Source organism: Carcharhinus amblyrhynchos, chromosome 10 (genome assembly GCF_965287045.1).
Source record: "Carcharhinus amblyrhynchos chromosome 10, sCarAmb.v2.hapA, whole genome shotgun sequence".
Classification (NCBI taxonomy): Eukaryota; Metazoa; Chordata; class Chondrichthyes; order Carcharhiniformes; family Carcharhinidae; genus Carcharhinus; species Carcharhinus amblyrhynchos.
The window spans coordinates 3,065,482-3,087,233 of NC_137333.1; the positions used below are offsets into that span (position 1 = coordinate 3,065,482).

Sequence of the window (21,752 nt, forward strand, 5' to 3'; positions counted from 1 at the left end):
GGGGAGGGAGGGGCGTGATGAGTACAGAGAAATTGGGTGGCAGGTCGCATGCTGTATTTTATGAACCTTCAAACCCACTGGTGAGGCAAGGTAGAATCCAGCCCAATGGGCTGAATGGCCTCCCCTCAGCACTGTATGATGCTATGATATCAGAACTCTGCAGGGTGGCACACTGGTTAGCACTGCTGCCTCACACCGCTAGGGACCTGGGTTCAATTCAGGCCTTGGGTGACTGACTGTGTGGAGTTTGCACATTCTCCCCATGTCTGCGTGGGTTTCCTCCGGGTGCTCCGGTTTCCTCCCGCAGTCCAAAGATGTGCGGGTTAGGTGGATTGGCCGTGCTAAATTGCCCCGACTGTCAGGGGATTAGCAGGGTTAATATGTGGGGTTATGAGGAATAGGGCCTGGCTGGGATTGTTGTCAGTGCAAACTCGATGGGCCGAATGGCCCTCTTCTGCACTGATGGGATTCTATGGTTCTAATCTGAGGATGAGTTATTGGTTTGAGAGCACAAGAGAGAATTGGACTGTGCAGCGAGCTACCACTGGCTGCAATAAGGGGCTTGGTTGAGCCTTGGGCCATTAGCTTCTGTTTTCTATTCAGTGGCAAGCTTTATATTCCTGGATGGATATCACCGAGTTACAAATACTCCTGACGCCTCTCCCGGAAAGGTGGAAGGGTGTTTAACAGGAAATGGCTCTGCACAGCTCCCAAAACCAAAGAGGAAAAAGGATGTTTCAGTTAATTATGTCCAATATTCTACCATTTCTGGAAAATCTAATCTTCCTCCATTCAGTAGAAAATGACAAAGTCTGAACTCCCAGGTTTGAGGTGAAGGACAAAAGAAGCAACGGCGACATGAGGGAGAAACAGCGGCCGGTTTGGGTGTGGAACACGCTGCCTGAGAGAGGCAGATTCAGCTGAGGCTTTCCGAAGGGAATTGGACAGGCTCCGGAAGAGAACGGAATTGCATGTCTCTGGGGAGAGGGCTTCAGAGTGGATTCACGAATCTGATCCTGTTAGTATTCCATCAATATTCCACTGGGGGGGGGCGGATGCCGGGGCCCAGGAGGTGGGAGCGAGTTGGAATAGAAGGTGGACACGGGGAAGGCCTTTTGAACCTACCTTTCAAAAGATTCCTAAATTCTGCCCCCTTATCAGCAAGAATTAGCAGAGGGAGTCACCGGGAACAGGAGCAGGAATCCAGGAATTGAATCACAGAATCCCTACAACACATGAGACCATTCAGCCCATCGAGTGTGCACCCACAACAATCCCACCAAGGCCCTATCCCCTTCATCCCACGTATTACCCTGTTAATCCTCCCGACACTAAGGGAGAACTTATCATGGCCAATCCAACTAACCTGCATATCTATGGACTGTGGGAGGAAACCGGAGCACCCGGAGGAAACCCACGCAGACACGGGGAGAACATGCAGACTCCACACAGACGGTGACCCAAGGTCAGAATTGAACCCGGGTCCCTGGCGCTGAGAGGCAGCGGCGCTAACCACGTTGCCACGGTGCTGCCAGAACCATTCCGACTCCCCAAAAACCTGGCCTGGGGTGTGAGGAATAAGTGTAATTGTAAGCTGGTGTAACAACTGTCTCAGACACTTCAGTCACAGGAGAAACTCTCAGAGCCATCAGCTGATCTCACTGATTATCCAATCAGAGGCAGTCAGGGTGGGGACCTGGGTAAGATGCTCTTTGGGACAGACACAATGGGCTGAATGGCCTCCTTCAGCACTGTAGGGATTCTATGGATGTCTGATTTGACATCAGATTTTATGTTGCAACCATGGTCAGTGGGATGGGGGGGTGCGCTGGTGGTGGTGGGTGTTTGGGGAAGTGGGTGGGGGAGGTGTTTTGGGAAGGGGGTGGAGGGTGGGGGAGGTGTTTGGGAAGGTGTGGGGGAGGCATTTGGGAAGGGGTGGGGGGCTTTGGGAACAGGGTGGGGGTGGGGGAGGCATCTGGGAAGGGGGTGGGGGAGATGTTTGGGAAGGGGGTGGGGGAGGCGTTTGGGAAGGGGGTGGGGGAGATGTTTGGGAAGGGGGTGGGGGAGATGTTTGGGAAGGGGATGGGGGAGGCGTTTGGGAAGGGGGTGGGGGAGATGTTTGGGAAGGGGGTGGGGGAGGCGTTTGGGAAGGGGGTGGGGGAGATGTTTGGGAAGGGGGTGGGGGAGATGTTTGGGAAGGGGGTGGGGGAGATGTTTGGGAAGGGGGTGGGGGAGGCGTTTGGGAAGGGGGTGGGGGAGATGTTTGGGAAGGGGGTGGGGGAGGCGTTTGGGAAGGGGGTGGGGGAGATGTTTGGGAAGGGGGTGGGGGAGGCGTTTGGGAAGGGGATGGGGAGATGTTTGGGAAGGGGATGGGGGGGTGGCATTTGGAAAGCAGGGGGCAGAGGGGCACTTGGGAGGGCGTTGATAATCAACATCAAACCTTTCTCCTCATTTCTTCTTCATCATCAGTCTTGATACACGTAGAGTCCGTCAGGACAGGGGTCATCAGTGGCGAGTGCTGTTTACCGTCTGGGCTCAGGCGAGGAGACAGCGAGAGGTTCTGAACCCCGGGTCCAACCTGGGAATTGAGTGAGAGCTCTGACACGTGTGGGCTGCACACCAGGGAACCTGGAACGGACAAGAGGGAATTCAGGTTAGAGTTTAACCTCTCAGTTTAAGTCAGAGTTTCAATCCTGGACACGTACAGAGTTCCACAACTGACTGGGTTCAACAGATTTGCCTGCTGAGCTATGAATGTTCAATTCCACTGGAGTCAGAAGGATACGAAGGGTTGTACCCTAAAACCCCAAGGAGTTCAATCCCAACACATTGGCCCACAGATCCAATTCAAGCAGAACTTTATTGTAGCCAATTAAGTGGCACTCTCTACCTCCCCATGCCAGTGCGTCTCTGTGTAACCCAATATTCATTCGGGCCCAAAAACAACGGATGAGTGAAAGCAGCAAACGTGTGAAAAATCCTCAAGTAGTTTATTCACACCTCATGACAGCCTGACTTTATAAAAGGTTGGAGAAAAATGTCAGGGGTTAGCACTGGGCAAACTCCATCATTGCTTTCTGCTTAGTCTGCTGTCTGTGGGCATGATACAGACCACCACCTCCTCCGTGTCAGTCAGAATACTTTCCCTGGTTTCACACTGCTGGGGGAATCCTGGAGAATCTTTGTGGCCTCTGTGGATCAGCTAAGGACACAGATAAGAGAGCAGTGGTACATCCATCACATGTTGAGCCGCACTCATAGAATCATAGAATGCCTACTGTGCAGAAGGAGGCCATTTGGCCCATTGAGTCTGCACCTACTCTCCAAGACAGCATCTTACCCAGCCTCATTTCCTGCCCTATCCCCATAACCTCACGTATTTATTCCACTAATCCCCCTAACCTGCAAATCTTTGGACACTAAGGGGCAATTTAGCATGGCCAATTCCCCTAATCTGCAAATCTTTGGACACTAAGGGGCGATTTAGCATGGCCAATCCCCTTAACTTGCAAATCTTTGGACACTAAGGGGCAATTTAGCACGGCCAATCCACCTAACCTTCACTGTGGGAGGAAACCGGAGCACCCAGAGGAAACCCATGCAGACATGGGGAGAACATGCAGGCTCCACACAGACAGTGACCCGAGGCCGGAATCGAACCTGGGTCCCTGGTGCTGAGAGAGAGAGCAGTGATGACCACGGTGCCGTGCAGGCTTTCCACGTCCTTTCACAGGGAGATCTTGATATCAGATGATGGCTTGCCCAAAGATCCATGAATTTTGTACACTCGTGTGGTCTGACTCCACTCTCATTGGTCGGCACTGACAAGCTTTGACTAACACAGAGTTACCAGTTCAGGATTTTAGCCTTTATACGGGCACTGCTTTCTGGGATTTGTTATTCCGCTGGCGGGAATAGTTGGTGACTTTGGCATGATTGGAATTTCGTGGCTGCCAAGTTTGATGCATCGCTCTTTCAGTCTCCACTGCTTCCCCTGTAAACTTCTCCTTCATCACTAAGGTAAATACCAGCAGCTAGCGTGATAATGGTGTGCGTGTAACTGCTGCAATCAAATTATTCCTTAATTTTAAGAGGCATATGGAAAATGTCACTAATGATCTTTCAGCAATATGTAATGCGGATGATCAGTAAGATTTCACGATGAGCAGATGCACAATGAATTTCTGAGCACACCATCTGTGTTACGCTGGGATAGTGGAATCTGAGATTCCCATGGCAACGTGACGGAAATGACAGCCTGTCTTTGAGGAGTGGGGAAGTTTATTCATTGGAGAATAATATTCTCATCTTCAGCAATAGATTCACGTTCAGGGGCACACTGATCGCAATTCTGGGTATTCTGTGCATTGAATCCAGATTGGACAGTTCAACTGTTTAAAGTGTGTGTACACGTGTGTGTGTGTGTGTGTGTGTGTGTGTGTGTGTGTGTGTGTGTGTCTGTGTGTGTGGTTGTGTGTGTGCGCACGCGTGCATGCATGTGTCTGTATGTTTGTGTGTATGCAGATTCATGTGCACATTTGTGTGTGTGTGTGTGTGTGTGTGCGCGCGCGTGCGTGTCTGTGCAGGTGCATGTGTGTGTGTGCAGGTCCATGTGTATTTGTGTGCCTGTGTGTATATGTGTGTGCACCTATGCATCTGTGCATGTGTATGCAGATGCATGTGCATGTGTATATATGTTTGCCTGTGTGTGTATGTGAGTGCCTGTGTATGCATACCTAAAGTGTGTATGTTTATGTATACACGCCTGTATCTGTGTGTGTGTTAGTGAACATTTGAGTTTCTGTACGTCTGTACATGAGAGTATGTGAACATTTTTATGTGTATAATGATGGTGTTTTAATCCTATCAGTAACAAGAGAACAGATTGTCCATTTGACGTTAGAAATCAAAGAGTTCTCTAAAGCTCTCTGCCGACAGTGACAAGTTTAAACCCATCCAACAGCTGGATATATGGGCGGGTTGTCACTGTGTTAAAGATACGACAAGACTTTAATAATATCTCACATCATTCCCACAAGGATAACTGATGGGGGAGAAATAATAACTGGAATCCCTCTTTTCCTTTGTAAAAAGAGACAGCAGTAATAATTGCACTCAGGACACTTTACGTTACGGCCAATACATATTAGGATGAAATACACGGAGTAATTTATCAACTTACTCATACAAACTAACAGAAGTGGCAACGCTGAGGTGGAGGGAGGGAGAGAGAGAGAGAGATTGAAAATCCATTCTGCTCCCCTCCCCTGATACATAATTAATGTGTATGTAACACAAAAGATTTAAATTCTTATTGAAGATGATAAATTTTCCTTTTTAAATTCAATGATGTCTCCTCACCACATTCTATCTAACATGGGGTTTTGGTTTAGTGGAGAATTACCTGGCGTTAAGGGTATTACCCACCAACCCCCGGTGGAAAAACTGAAGTTGCTTCGAAAGATTTGCAATTATATAGCACCTTTCATAACTAACAGACATCTCAAAGTGCTTTACAACCAATGAAGTATTTTAGAAAAGTGCAGGCATTGTTGTGGGAAACTTGGCAGCCAATTAGTGCACAGCAAGATCCCACCGCCAGCAATGTGGTAATGATCAGATCATTTGTTTAGAATCCATACAGTACAGGAGGCCATTCGGCCCATCGCATGTGTACTGACCACAATCCCTTCCAAGCACTATTAACATAAGAACATAAGAAATAGGAGCAGGAGTCGGCCATCTAGCCCTTCGAGCCTGCCCCGCCATTCAATAAGATCATGGCTGATCTGTCGCTGCTCAGTTCCACTTTCCCGCCCTCTCCTCATAACCCTTAATCCCCTCTCTTATCAAGAACCCATCAACCCGCGTCTTAAAAATATTTAGCAAGGCAGCCTCCACCACTTCAACGGGCAGAGAATTCCAGAGATTCACCACCCTTTGAGTGAAGAAGTTCCTCCTCAACTCCGTTCTAAACCGCCCCCCTTTTATCTTGAGGCTGTGCCCCCTAGTCCTACTGTCTTTTTTGAGCGGGAAGAGTCTCTCCACCTCTATCCTGTCCATCCCATTCATCATCTTATACGTCTCAATGAGATCTCCCCTCATTCTTCTAAACTCTAACGAGTACAAGCCTAGTTTATTCAGCCTCTCCCCATAGCTCAACCCCCTCAACTCCGGTATCAGCCTAGTAAACCTCCTCTGCACTCCCTCCAAGGCCAAAATATCTTTGCGCAGGTGCGGCGCCCAAAACTGCACACAGTACTCCAGCTGCGGCCTCACCAATGCCCTATACAGCTGCAGCAAGACCTCCCTACTTTTATATTCAATCCCCCTCGCTATGAAGGCCAGCATCCCATTCGCCTTCCTGACCACCTGCTGCACCTGCAAGCTGGGTTTTTGCGACTCATGCACAAGGACCCCGAGGTCCCTCTGCACCGTCGCCTGCTGCAGTTTTTCGCCACGTAAGTAATAGTCCTTCCTACCATTCTTCCTACCAAAGTGGACCACCTCACACTTGCCAACATTAAATTCCATTTGCCATTTCCTGGCCCATTCGCCCAGCCTATCTAGATCCTTCTGCAGACTCTCCACACCCTCCGCACAATTTGCCGTTCCCCCAATCTTGGTGTCATCAGCAAATTTCGACACCCTGCACTCGGTTCCCTCCTCCAGATCATCTATATTCCCGGCCCTAGGGTCAATTTAGTATGGCCAATCAACCTAAACCCGCACATCTTTGGATTGTGGGAGGGACCCGGAACACCTGGAGGAAAACCCACGCAGACATGGGGAGAAGGTCCACACAGACAGTGACCCAAGCCGGGAATTGAACCCGTGTCCCTGGTGTTGCGAGGCAGCAGTGCTAACCACTGTGCCACCCAAATTTGAGTGATGTGTTTTTGTGGGATAAATGCTGGTGGACCCAGGACAGCGTGTGCGTGGAATTCCCCCATCCTGGGACTAAGTCCTGTGGTGGTGGTGGTGGTGGGGGGGGTGTGGGGGCGGCGGTTGGATGTGAAGTATTTCCTGCCACAGGGGCCAGCTGGAAAAAACACAGCAAATCTTCTGACCCCGACCTTGACAATTAGGCACCCAGGTGTTTTGTGCCGTACCCCATGGTGGGAGGGGCCTGGATGGTACATAATCTGCTGTAGTGTCTGGGAGCCATATTGAAAGGTGCCCAACATCACTGACCCACCACTGAGGCAAGAAGGTGGACCACCCGAGAAAGAAGATGCATCTCCGGGAACATTCTGAGGCTGAAAGATGGGCCCTGTCCAGGATATTGAATCTGGAAGGTCCACCAATAGATGCTCCCCCTGACCCACTGCCATGGTGTTCTGGGGTCAAGGATTGCTGGTGGCCTCCATCATGAACTCCAGAGACAGCTCCAGTGGAGTCCCAACATCTGCACTCCACATTGTTCCAGATGTGTTTGGCACTGGTATGATCTTCAGCAGATGCAGTGGAGAATCAGGTTCTTTATCTGCATCCCAAATCAGTTTCACACCAGCCTCCTGCAGGTTTCCCACCAAGGTGCAGGATCCCGTGGGAAATTCATATTGGCACGAAACTGATTTTTGGCCAAATTCTTTCTTCCCATCCCTCCTGCCGTTGGACACACTGGCAGGGCCTTGGTCTTGTGAAAATACCACCCTGTGGAGAACCCACCAACCCTCTGTCAAAAATAGTCCCATGCAATCTCTCTAAGCATCATAGAGAACATGTCCCTGTCTACATCAATGGGAATTAAGTAGAAAGGGTCAAAAGCTTCAAGTTTTCACCAACAACCTGTCCTGGTTCCCCCCACGCTGACACTACAGTTAAGAAAACCCACCAACGCCTCTACTTTCTCAGATGACGAAGAAAATTTGGTGTATCCGCTACGACTCTCACCAACTTTTACAGATGCACCATTGAAAGCATTCTTTCTGGTTGCATCACAGCTTGGTATGGGCTCCTGCTCCGTCCAAAACTGCAAGGAATTACAAGGGGTTGTGAATGTAGCCCAATCCATCAGGCAACCCAGCCTCCCATCCATTGACTCTGTCTCCACTTCCTGCTGCCTTGGAAAAGCAGCCAGCATAATTAAGGACCCCACGCACCCCAGACATTCTCCCTCCCACCTTCTTCTGTTGGGAAAAAGACATAAAAGTCTGAAGTCATGTACCGTCTCAAGAACAGCTTCTTCCCTGCTGCCACCAGACTTTTGAATGGACCTACCTCGCACTAAGTTGATCTTTCTCTACACCCTAGCTGTGACTGTAACACGACATTCTGCACACTCTCCTTTCCTTCTCCATATACGGTATGCTTTGTCTGTATAGCGCGCAAGAAACAGTGCTTTTCACTGTATATTAATACATACGACAATAATAAATCAAATCAAAAGCTTAGTTTGACATCTGATACACAGGATGTAGTCAAACTGTGGTGTCTCTGTGTGAAACCAGGATAATCACAGCGCAGTAAACAATGTCCAAGGCTGTATCAGAAAGGGTGCATTTCAGTTCACGAACACAAACTGTATCGAAATGAATCTATGTTCATATCAACTGTGATCGGAAAAGGATAGAAACTCCCTGCGTGAAACGGAAAGCTCACTAGCTTTCCACTGATAGGATGCTGCCTTCAATCCAAAATGTGATTCCGCCTGCCGCACAATGGAACAGTGTTGGGGAGGGATGAATGTGAGTGTTGGTGTGATGTCAGGCACGTGGGTCTGTCTGTCCTGCTGACCGGCTGTTCAAATCAAACAGCATATTCCTTTGGTTGCTCACAGCTGACGAGACTGTATTCAAACTGCTTTCAACCCTCCAAACAAAATGCCGACAGCTCGATGGGGTTCCGTGACTGGGTAGCACCTGTTGGAGGTTCACTGGATGGGTGGCGGTCATGTCATATACTGTCTGGAATTTAGAAGAATGCGGGGAGATCAAATTGAGATGATAAAAGGTCTGGATAAAGTAGGCGTGGAGCGGATGCTTCCTCTTGTGGGCCATTCTAAGACAAGAGGTCACAGTCTCAGGATAAGGGGCAGCAAATTTAAAACTCTCACCAACTTTTACAGATGCACCATTGAAAGCATTCTTTCTGGTTGTATCACAGCTTGGTGTGGGTGCATATGAGTCATGATCGAATGGCGGAGTGGACTCGATGGGCCAAATGGCTTAATACTGCTCCTGTCATAGAAATCATACAACCCTGCAGTGCAGAAAGAGGCCCTTCAGCCCATCGAGTCTGCACTGACCACAACCCCACCCAGGCCTTACCTCCAAATCCCTACATATTTTACCCACTAATCCCTCTAACCTAAGCATCTCACTAAGGGGCAATTTTAGCCTGGCCAATCAGCCTAATCCGCACATCTTTGGACTGTGGGAGGAAACCGGAGTGCCCAGAGGAAACCCACGCAGACATGAGGAGAATGTGCAAACTCCACACAGACAGTGACCTGAGCCGGGAATCGAACCCAGGTCCGTGGAGCTGTGAAGCAGCAGTGCTAACCACTGTGCCACCCAAATCTTATGAACTCATGTAATCAAAGGCCTGTGAACTGCCCACTGAGTTATGGCCTCTTTGGCATCCGCAGTTTCCCAACTACCGAGGAGTGAGACATGAAAATAGTGGACAGTGACAACTGGGAGACACTCACTGATGGTCAGAACCTCTGGAGACGGATTTTGGGGGGAACATTGGAAGAGACAAGGAGAAGCGGAGAGCTCGGCTGATGAGGAAGAGGGGCTGGAGGAATCAGAGGCCAGTGAATCTGGCATCTTCTCAGCCCACTGTCTCCCCCTACTGCAAATGTGGCAAGAGACTGGCAGGGTGTGTCTGCTGAGGGGTAGACAGAAGGTTACAGACAGATCAGGCATGGGTGGTGGAAACCAAAGAGAAAGTGCTGGAAAATCTGAGCGGGTCTGGCAGCATCTGTAAGGAGAGAAAAGAGTCCAAATGACCCTTTGTCAAAGCTAAAAGGCAGAGAAAGTGGGAGATAATTATAGCAAATGCCACTAGCTTTCGGAACGCTGTTCCTTCATCAGGTCACCTGACGAAGAACAGCCAGTTCCAAAAGCTAGTAGCGTTTGCTACAAATAAACATGTTGGACTTTAACCTGGTGTTATGAGACTTCTTACTGTGTTTACCCCTGTCCATCTCCACATCAGATATTTATACTGCAGGGTGAGGGAATGAAAGATGGATCATAGCCACTGAAACTAGGGGAAAGGCTGCTAATGGCAGCCCATAGAGAGAACAGAGGGTGTGAGTGGCCAAACAGCAGAGAGGTTAAAGTCAGAGGGTAAACTGTGACAGATGAAGATATGGGGGAGGGGGGAAATGGTGGGAGAGAGGTGAAATAGAGAAAAAGGGGAAGCAAAGGAGGAGAAAATGTAAGGAAAGAGGGGATAAACCGGAGAAATTGTGGGGAGGGAAGAAAAATAAAGAAAGACAATAAAGAAATAAAAAGTAGAGAACAGTTAAAAATTAAACAAAATAGAATGAAAATATAAGGATTGAGGTGGAATGGAGCTGATAATCTGAGGTTATTGAATTCAATGTTGAGACTGGAAAGCTGTAAAGTGCCGAGCCAGAAGATGAGATGCTGTTCCTCCAGTTTGCGTTGAGCTTTGCTGGAACATCGCAGCAGGTCAAGGACAGACATGGGGGCGTGGGAGCAGGATCGTGATAAAACGGCAAGCAACCGGAAGGTCAGAGTCCTGACTGCACACAGACCGGATGGCAGTACATGATTGAAGGGCTGAGTGGCCTTTGCCTGCTGCTCCTAACTCATCTATTCGTAATACCGCCAAAGAAATAAAGAGAAACTGTTTCCTGTGACAGAAGCAACAGGAAAAAAAAAGAGACACATTTCAGATAATTTAGAGTTTTCTTTGAAGCACAGAGATTGGTGAGATCTGGAACGCCTGGCAGGAACAGTAACTGTCAGAAGGAAAATGGATAACTATCGGAAGGGGAGAAACTTTGCTAAACTAATGGAGGAACAAGCAGTAAGGTGGGTCCAACCAATTGGGGAGCTCCTTCAAGAGCTAGCACTGCTACAATGGGCAGAATGGCCTCTTTCTGTGCTGCAAGATTCTGAATGCTGAAATTTGCACCCCACAAACTGCACGATATGGCATGTGGGGAGGCAGTGCCGTAGCAGTACTGTCACTGAACTAATAATCCAGAGACCCAGGGGTAATGCTCTGGGGGATCTGAGTTCAAATCCCACCATGGCAGATGGTGAAATTTGAATTCAATAAAAAAACTAGAAAGTCTAACCACGAAACCATTATTGTTGGAAAACCATCCTGTTCACTAATGTCCTTTAGGGAAGGAAATCTGCCGTCTTTACCTGGTCTGGCCTACATGTGTCTCCAGAGCCACAGCAATGTGGTTGACTCTCAACTGCCCTCAGAAATGGCTAAACAAGACACTTAGTTCAAGGGCAATTAGGGATGGACAACAAATACTGACTCACCCAGCAATACCCACTCCCCATGGATAAATAAAAAACAAAATAGGATCCTTTTGGAATGGGATAACTGGGATAATTGGCAGTGAAAGAGTTACTAGTGATAAAGGCATCAACGGTGCTGAAGAAGGAACAATGGTACAAAATGCCCAGCTCTCGAGATACAGGGCACAGGGTGGCACGTAGACAAGACAGCTCGAAGTGACACAGGAGAGAGGCTTTTCCCTGGAGTAAGGGACATGAGGAAGCGAGTTTGGTAGGAGAATGCAAGGGTCCTTGTGCATGAGTCGCAAAAACCCAGCTTGCAGGTGCAGCAGGTGGTCAGGAAGGCGAATGGGATGCTGGCCTTCATAGCGAGGGGGATTGAATATAAAAGTAGGGAGGTCTTGCTGCAGCTGTATAGGGCATTGGTGAGGCCGCAGCTGGAGTACTGTGTGCAGTTTTGGGCGCCGCACCTGCGCAAAGATATTTTGGCCTTGGAGGGAGTGCAGAGGAGGTTTACTAGGCTGATATCGGAGTTGAGGGGGTTGAGCTATGAGGAGAGGCTGAATAAACTGGGCTTGCACTCGTTAGAGTTTAGAAGAATGAGGGGAGATCTCATTGAGACATATAAGATGATGAATGGGATGGATAGGATAGAGGTGGAAAGACTCTTCCCGCTCAAAAAAGACAGTAGGACTAGGGGGCACAGCCTCAAGATAAAAGGGGGGCGGTTTAGAACAGAGTTGAGGAGGAACTTCTTCACTCAAAGGGTGGTGAATCTCTGGAATTCTCTGCCCGTTGAAGTGGTGGAGGCTGCCTCGCTAAATATTTTTAAGACGGGGGTTGATGGGTTTTTGATAGGAGAGGGGATTAAGGGTTATGGGGAGAGGGCGGGAAAGTGGAACTGAGCAGCGACAGATCAGCCATGATCTTATTGAATGGCGGGGCAGGCTCGAAGGGCTAGATGGCCTACTCCTGCTCCTATTTCTTATGTTCTTATGTCTTGGTGCTAAATATGCAAAAGGGTTCCCCCTTCCACTATCCAGGGACTTGGCAGAGTTCTCATTCCACCAATACTGCCTGCCTACAACCAGCTAACACTCCATGAGATTGATCTGGGAGTGAGGTCAGAGATCTCAGAATTGGCAACAGAAATGAATGTTGTTTATTTGTCAGTCGTAAGCAGGCTTACATTCACACTGCAATGAAGTTACTGTGAAATTCCCCTAGTCGCCACACTCCGGCGCCTGTTTGGGTACATTGAGGGAGAATTTAGCACGGCCAATGCACCCTAACCAGCACGCCTTACGGACAGTGGAACGAAACTGGAGCACCCGGAGGAAACCCATGCAGACACAGGGAGAATGTGCAGACTCCGCACAGCCAGTGACCCGAGCCGGGAATTGAACCCGGGTCCCTAGCACTGTGAGACAGCAGTGCTAACCACTGTGCCACCCCAAACATCGGTTTCTGTATTGGATAATCCCATTTCCCAATGCTAAGCAAAATCTAAATTCCATTGTGAACATTGCTTCCCAAATGATGCCAATCACAGCAGTCGGTTTATAGAAGCTTGCGATGCAATAAAACATTAAAGTTAATAAGTGCTGCAGATGGAAATTTACTAACAATTAACTAGTTGTTTCTAAAGAACATTTCTCTTTCACTTCATTGGCCATAAAGGAGCAGCGAAAGCAAAAGTATCTCTACAACTTGGCACACTCAGTCTAAATTCCACTCCCTAGCTGACACTCCCAGTGCCAGTACTGAGGGAGTGCTGCACTGTCTTGAGGTGTGGCCTTTCAGATGAGACCTGAAGCTGCAGACCCCTCTGCCCTCGAAAGTGGGCACTAAAGATCCCGTGATACTATCACTATTACGAGTGGCACAGTGGTTAGCACTGCTGCTTCACAGCACCAGGGTCCCAGGTTCAATTCCAGCCTCAGGTCACTGTGTGGAGTTTGCATGTTCTCCCAGTGTCTGCGTGGGTTTCCTCTGGATGCTCCAGTTTCCTCTCACACTCCAAAGATGCGTGGGTCAGGTAGATTGGTCATGATAAATTGCCCCTTTGTGTCACGGGGATTAGCAGGATAAATACGTGGGGTTACAGAGATAGGGCCTGGGTAGAATTGTTGCCAGCGCAGGCTCGATGGGCTGAATGGCCTCCTTCTGCATTGTCGGGTTTCTATGATTCTACAAATATGGGGAAAGGTGGGGGAGTTCTCCCAGTATCGTGATGAGTAATCAGCATCACAAAAATAGATGTTTGCATTTTCTACATTACAATAATGACTGCACGTCAAAAAATATTTAATTGGCTGTGAGATGCTTTGGGGTGTCCTGAGGATGTGAGAGGCACTATATAAATGCAAGCCCGTCTTTCTATCATTGAGACAGGATGTTCTGATCTATGACACCTGGATTGCACTGATTGAGTTCTCTCTCTCCTGTGAGGACAATATCTCTCTGCAGGGATACTCTTCCACTCACCTCGCCTGTTATTGGTGAGTGAGACTTTATAATGAGCAATAGCACAAGGATGAACATTGGTGAGAATGAGCCCGACATTAGCCATCATCCCCTCCCGAGTACTGCCCTTGGTGTGAGTGACCGTGTACAGGGACTCTCATTCAGCACTCCATCCCTAGAGCCAATTGTATTTACACAGCACTTTTAACCTAGCAAACCATCACAGGAGCATTATCAAACAAAGTTTTAGGGAGATGGTGCGCAGTGGTAATGTCACTGGTCTAATAATCCAGACTAATACCCTGGGGACACGGGTTCAAATCCTGCGGCAGCTGGTGAAATTTAAATTCAATTAATTATAAACCTAGAATATAAACTTGTGTCAGTAATGGTGGCTATGACAACGATCGGCAATTATTGTAAAAACCCAACGAGTTCACCAAAGAATAAATAACAGTACAGCACAGTAACAGGTCCTTTGGCCCTGCAAGCCTGTGCCAATCATGATGTCTCCCTAAACCGTAGGCATTTACAGAGTCCGTATCCTTCCACTCTCATCCTGTTTATGTATTTGTCTCGATGCCCCTTAAATGCCGCAATCGTACCTGCTCCCACTACCTCCCCGGGTAGTGCGTTCTAAGCATTCTATATAAAAACCTTGCCTCACACATCTCCTCTAAACTTTTCCCCACGCACCTTAAACCTGTGTCCCCCCACCCAGTACTTGACTTTTCTACCCGAGGAAAGAGCATCCGACTATCCATTCTGTCCATGCCATTCATAATCTTATAAACACTCGCAGGAAATTCCAGTTAGGGAAGGAAATCTGCTGTCCTCACCTGGCCTGGCCTACACGTGAGATGGGAGAGCAATGCTGAGCTTGTCCCACTTCCCATGAAAGAATAAACAAAATCGGAATTGGGCCACACAAGGAGAGCTCAGGACAGGTGAACAAAAGTACAGACAAGGAGATAGCTCTGGAGGACTGTATTTGAGGAGGAGAGAGAGTGAGTGAGGCAGAGAGGGGGAACATGCTTGGGGTCCAGGCTGAAGGCATGGTCACCGGAAGTGGGTGAATTAGGAATGCACGAGTAACCAGAATGGGAGATGCGTGATGATACTGTACTTTGACATTACCTAGAGGATTGCAACCCAATTTGTAGTCAACAGACCATGTTTAAGATTGATATTTTACAGTTTACTGGAAGATTCCAGCTGGGAAGTTGTTATATTGGAGTGAATCTTCAATACCAGGTGACTTATTTTAAGTTCGGGTACTTTGGATTAAATAAGAATCCTTAAATCATTTATACAACTCCCTCACGAGTAAAAAGTTGCTCTTAAACACTGGGAGACATTTGCCACATTCCTGTGATTGCACATTCTGAGCTTTAAGGTGAAAATGCTGGGATAACTGCTGGAATATTGTAGGATTAAGTCTTCGACAGCACCTTCCAAACCCATGACCTCTCCCATCTAGAAGGGCAAGGGCAGCAGATACCTGGGAACGCCACCTCGTGCAAGATCCCCTCCAAGACACTCAGCACCCTGACGTGGAAATATATATTGCCATTCCTTCACTGGGTCAAAATCCTGGAACACCCCTCCCTAACAGCACTGTGGGTGCACCTACACCACCTGGACCGCAATGGTTCAACACCGCCACCTTCTCAAGGGCAATTTGGGATGGACAATAAACGCTTGTCTAGTCAGCGAAACCCACATCCCATAAAGAATAAGAAGGTCAAACACATTAATTGATGGCAGGAATCATTGCGGCAGCATGAACTGAACATAATCGAGTCAACAATTATCCACAGACACGATTCTGTCTCTACAGACAGGGCAGATGGTAATTTTTCTCATCTCGCGTTTGTGTCTTGTTAACTGTGGTCTTCAAGCAAATTAATTTCTTCCTTCACTGGGTCCGTACTAAGTAGGAGATGGGGGAATGTAAAACAAGTCTCGGCAATATTATCAAATGAATTTTTCATACCTTCAAAAGAAACTCCAGCAGCCACTCTCTTAATCACAGTGTCAATCCATCTAAACTGGAGGCCCCCTGGGGTACCCGGACGAGCGCTCAGATCCCGCGCAGATCAGCTGGCGGGGGGTATTCACAGATATATCCTCTCTTTACACCAATCTGAGACCCCTATCTGCTTCAAGGAGATGTCCATCATCCATCCCACTACCGAAGAAAAGCCAGGCGGTGTGCCTTAATGACTATCAGCCGATGGTTCTGACATCCATCATTATGAAATGTTTTGAAAAGCTAGTCATGGCACAAATCAAATCCAGCCTCCCAGACTGCCTGGGTCCATTACAACTTGTCTACCACTGCAACAGGTCCACAACAGATGCCATTTCCCTGGCCCTGCACTCAACCCTGGAACACCTAGATAACAAAGACACTTATTTCAGACTCTTATTTATTGACTACAGCCTTCAACGCCATTATTCCTACAAAACTCATCTCCAAACTCCATGGCCTGGGCCTCGGCTCCTCCCTCTGCAACTGGATCCTGAACTTCCTAACTCACAGACATCAGTCAGGATAGGCAACAACACCTCCTCCACAATCATCCTCAACACCGATACTCCACAAGGCTGTGTTCTCATCCCCCTACTATACTCCTTATACACCTATGACTGTGTGGCCAAATTCCCCTCCAACTCAACTTTCAAGTTTGCTGACGACATCACCGTAGTGGGTCAGATTTCAAACAATGACGCGATAGAGTACAGGGATGAGGTAGACAATCTGGTGAATGGGTGTGGCGACAATAATCTCTCCCTCAGTGTCAACAAAATGAAGGACATAGTCATCAACCTCAGAAAGTGTTGTGGAGAACATGCCCTATCTACATCAACGGGGACAAAGTAGAAATGGTTGAGAGCTTCACAGTTTTAGGTATCTGGATCACCAACAACCTGTCCTGGTCACCCCATGCCGGCACTATAGTTAAGAAAGCCCATCAACACTTGTACTTTCTCAGAAGACTAAGGAAATTTGGCATTTCCACTACGACTCTCACCAATTTTTATAGATGCACCATAGAAAGCATTCTTTCAGGTTGTATCACAGCTTAGTATGGGCTCCTGCTCTGCCCAAGGCCGCAAAGAACTACAAAGCATCGTGAACAAAGCCCAGTCCATTGCTCAAACCAGCCTCCCATCCATTGACTCTGTCTACACTTCCCACTGCCTTGGCAAAACAGCCAGCAAAATTAAGGATCGCACGGACACTGGACATTCTCTCTTCCACCTTCTTCTATCGGGAAAAAGATACAAAAGTGTGAGGACACGTACCAACCGACTCAAGAACAGCTTCTTCCTAGTTGCCATCAGACTTTTGAATGGATCTATCTTGCATTAAGTTGATCTTTCTCTACACCCTAGCTATGACTGTAACACTACATTCTGCACTCTCTCCTTTCCTTCTCTATGAACGGTATGCTTTGTCTGTATAATGTGCAAGAAACAATACTTTTCACCGTATCACGATACATGAGACAATAATAAATCAAATCAAATAATTAAAACAGGAGCTGGAAGAATACAATATTAGATAAAGTTGCATATATCCAGCACAGAAAGAGGAAATTTGTCTCAATTTGTCTGTGTGGGTATTTACTCTCTGTGGGAGTGAGTTCCACATTCTTGCCACTCTCTGGGTAAAGAGGTTTCTCCTGAATTCCTTTTTGGATCTATTAGTTACAATCATATATTTACGGCTGTTACTGCTGGTCTCCCCCACAAGTGAAACTTCCTCTCTGCATCCACCCAATTGAACCTTTTCCTAATTTTAAAGAGCTGTGAGAGTATGTCTGGGGTGTGTGGGGGTCCCTAATTATACTGGCTGCTTTGCCGATGTAGTAGGAAGTATAGACAGAGTCAATGGATGGGAGGCTGGTTTGTGTGATGGATTGGGCTACATTCATAACCCTCTGTAATTCCTTGCGGTCTTGGGTAGAGCAGGAGTCATACCAAGCTGTGATAAAACCAGAAAGAATGCTTTCTGTGGTGCACCTATAAAAGTTGTAAAAATTAGTAGGAGTCAGAGTAGACATAACAAGTTTCCTTAGTCTTCTGAGAAAGTAGAGGCATTAGTGGGCTTTCTTCACTATAGTGTCGGCATGGGGGGGGATCAGGACAGGTTGTTGGTGATCTGGACATCTAAAAACTTGAAGCTCTCTATCATTTCTACCTCATCCCCATTGATGTAGACAGGGGTGTGTCCTCCACTGGTTGGAAGATGGATGTTGGGGGGGGAGGGGGTGCTCCAGCCAACATCACAAAAACAACATTCAGGTCATTGCTGTAAATGGGAATTTGCTATTCACAGATTCTAGTCATGCTTTGGTCATGTTTCTACGTCAGTGTCAATTTTACAACGGTCACAGTATGGTTCATAGAATCTCTACATGCAGAAAAAGGCCATTCGGCCCATCGTTTGCATTGACTTGCCGGCAGAGCATCCTACCCAGACCCTATCCCTGTATCCCCACGTATTTACCCTATTTATCACCTAGCCTGCACAGCTTGGGACGCTAAGGGTCAATTTTAGCATAGCCTGTAATCTCTGAAGTGTGGGAGCACCCGGAGGTAACCCACACAGACACGGGCAGAACATACAGACAGTCACCCAAGTCTGGAATTGAACCCAGGTCCCTAGCGCTGCGAGGCTGCAGTGTTAACCACCCCACCACCATTTCTTGCATTAAAATAATGAGTACATTTCAAAACGTACTTCATTAGCTGTAAAGTGCTTTAAAACACCCTGTGATTGTGAAAAGTGCTATATAAGCTCCGTCACTCCTGTTCATGATTTGTGCATCAGGAGTGAAGAGAGACAAGTGTTACTCAAATATTCAGCCCCAACCAGAGAGCAATCAGGGAACCAGCATGACAGAGAATCCATATCTAGCTTAAACTTGTCAATTCCTGGCATACAAACTCCCCCCAAACAATGGGAACCTCACTGAGTTAAAGCTGAGTTGATAGGAAGGATAATGTTGATGCGTCTCTGCCTGTTGATGGCTTCAAATATTATGCAATATGACAGTAAAATCCAGGAATATGGGTAGTGTTTTCACAATAAGATGTCACTTTTGACAAACGTGCGTTTGACAAGTGCAGAGACTGTAACAACATTAAATCCGAGAACTGGTTCAGAATGTACTGACTCGTACATCTCACTGGAATGTTCCATGATGAGGAGCAAACTTAATTTTCTAGCGCTCTCCGGTGGGATTGTGAAGCCAGGCTTCAGGATTGCAAACTCAGGAGATGGCAGTGGCTGCCACAAATCTTGGAATAATTTCTGAAAGCTGTGAGGTCCCTTTAGTTCCTTGTGTTTTTATGATAGTTTTTTTAAAGAGGTGTGGCCTAATGGGCTACTCTCTGAGGATAGATTTAACCCTGGGAAAAGGCTCAATTCTTACTCCCACCATCCCCCCAAGAACTGAACCCTCTGCCCTGCCCCCGCTCAGCAACTGAAGCCCCTATCCTGCTCCCCAACAACTGATGCCGCTCTTCCGCCCCCCACTCAATAACTGACGCTCCCAACTGATGACCCCACTCAATAACAGTCTCAACCCCGCATTCCCACTCAACAGCCCTCAGACTCTCCAGATTCCCACTCTGGGGAATACGAAGTGGGGTGGGGCACAGTGGTTAGCACTGCTGTCTCACAGCGCCAGGGATCCGGGTTCAATTCCGGTCTCGGGTCACTGCCTGTGTGGAGTTTGCACATTCTCCCCATGTCTGCATGGGTTCCCTCCGGGTGCCCCGGTTTCCTCCCACAGTCCAAAGATGTGTGGGTTAGGTTGATTGGCCGTGCTTAATTGCCCCTTAATGTCAGGAGGATTAATAGGGTAAATATGTGGGGTTATGGGGATTGAGCCTACGGGATTGTGGCCGGTACAATGGGCCAAACAGCCTCCTTCTGCATGGTAAGAATTCTATGATTCTAAGTCTGAGGCATTAAAATGGAGTCAAACTGAGAAAAAGTCAGCTCTAAAACCATCAACTCCCTAACCACTCACTAAGGCTGAAAGTTGCTGTCAATTTGACTTTCCAGCCTCTCCATCACCAAGACTATCATTTTCTGCCTTCGCAGCATTGCTCGTCTCTATCCCTCTCTCAGTTCATCGGCTGCTGATTCCCAATCCAAGTCTTTGCTATCTCTAGAATGTTCCACCGGTCTCCAGCCTGATCAATTATCACACATCCAAAATTCTGCTGCCCATATCCCAACTCGCAGTGAAGTCCCATTCACCCATCATCCCCCGCCCCCCCCCACTTCTCCCGTCCCCTCCCCCCATCCCCGTTCCCCCCCTCCCCCCCCACCCTCGCTTCCTTCTGACATACACTGGCTCCCGGTCTGGTAAAGGCTGGAGAATGAAGTTATCCAATCCCTCCTTGGCCTCAGGCCTCCCTGTCTCTGTAACCTTCTCCAGCCCCAGAACCCTCTGAGATCTCTGCCCCTCGCCTAGCCCCCATCTTAATCACTCCAACACTGGTGGCCGTGCCTTCAGCCACCTCATGTCTGAAGCTTCACAATTCCTTCCCTAATCCTTGCCACCTCTTTCTATCTCTCTTCCTTTAAGAGACTCCTTAAAATCTACCCCTTTTACCTCTTGACCTCCCAAAGCTTGTCCATCATCTACAAGGCACAAGTCAGGAATGTGATGGAATACTCTCCACTTATCCGAATGAACGCAGCTCCAACAACACTCAAGAATCCAGGGCTAAGCAGCCTGTTTGATTGGCACCACATCCACAAACATTCATTCCCTCCACCACCAACACTCAGTAGCAGCAGTGTGTACTACCTACAAGATACACTGCAATTCACCAAAGATCCTGAGACAGCACCTTCCAAACCCACAACCAGTTCCATCTAGAAAGACAAGGGCAATAGGTACATGGGAACACCAATACTTGCAAGTTCCCCTCCAAGCCACTCACCATCCTGATTCAGAAATATATTGTCGTTCCTTCGCAGTCACTGGGTCAAACTCCTGGAATTCCCTCCCTAACGGCACTGTGGGTCGACCCTCAGCACGTAGACTGGAGAGATTCAAGAAGGCAGCTCATGACCACCTTCTCAAGGGCAACTAGGAATGGGCAATAAACGCTGGCCTATAAATCCAGTGACACCCATGTATCTCAAATGAATAAAAAGAATATACATTTGGTGACCTGTCCTAGTGTGGTCCAGGGTCATACTTGACTTGATAATAAGCTCCTGTGAAGCACCTTGGGACTTTCTACATTGTTAAAGGCACTATATCAATGCAAATTATTGTTGTTGTATAAGTGGTGTCCTTTACGTCCAGAAGTTACACGTGAGGTCATCCATTTTGATAGGAATAACAGCAAAATGGACTATTATTTAAATGGTAAAAAATTGCAGCATGCTGCTGTGCAGAGGGACCTGGGTGTCCTTGTGCAGGGTTTACAAGGAGTTGGTTTGCAGGTGATTAAGAAGTAGACTGGGGCTATACTCATTGGAATTCAGAAGAATGAGGGGAGATCTTATAGAAACATCTAAGATTATGAAGGGAGTAGATAAGATAGAAGCAGGGAAGTTGTTTCCACTGGCAGGTGAAACCAGAACCAGGGGGCATGACCTCAAAATAAGGGGAAGCAGATTTAGGACTGAGTTGAGGAGGAATTTCTTCACCCAAAGGGTTGTGAATCTGTGGAATTCCCTGCCCAGTGACGGAGTTGAGGCTCCCTCATTGAATGTTTTCAAAGCAAGGATCGATAAGTTTTTGAACAGTAAAGGAATGAAAGGTTACGGTGAGCGGTAAG

The 21,752-nt window shown here is 47.8% G+C and overlaps 1 protein-coding gene across 1 annotated transcript in view; it reads right to left on the reverse strand.

Annotated features, from left to right (window-relative positions):
• Positions 1-21,752, reverse strand: part of LOC145349519 (FERM, ARHGEF and pleckstrin domain-containing protein 1-like) — a 254,858-nt gene that overhangs the window by 62,155 nt on the left and 170,951 nt on the right. Inside the window, exon 14 of the mRNA XM_080198067.1 lies at positions 2,441-2,628. Within this exon, the coding sequence (XP_080054193.1) occupies positions 2,441-2,628 (188 nt within the window). The remainder of the gene's footprint in view (positions 1-2,440; positions 2,629-21,752) is intronic.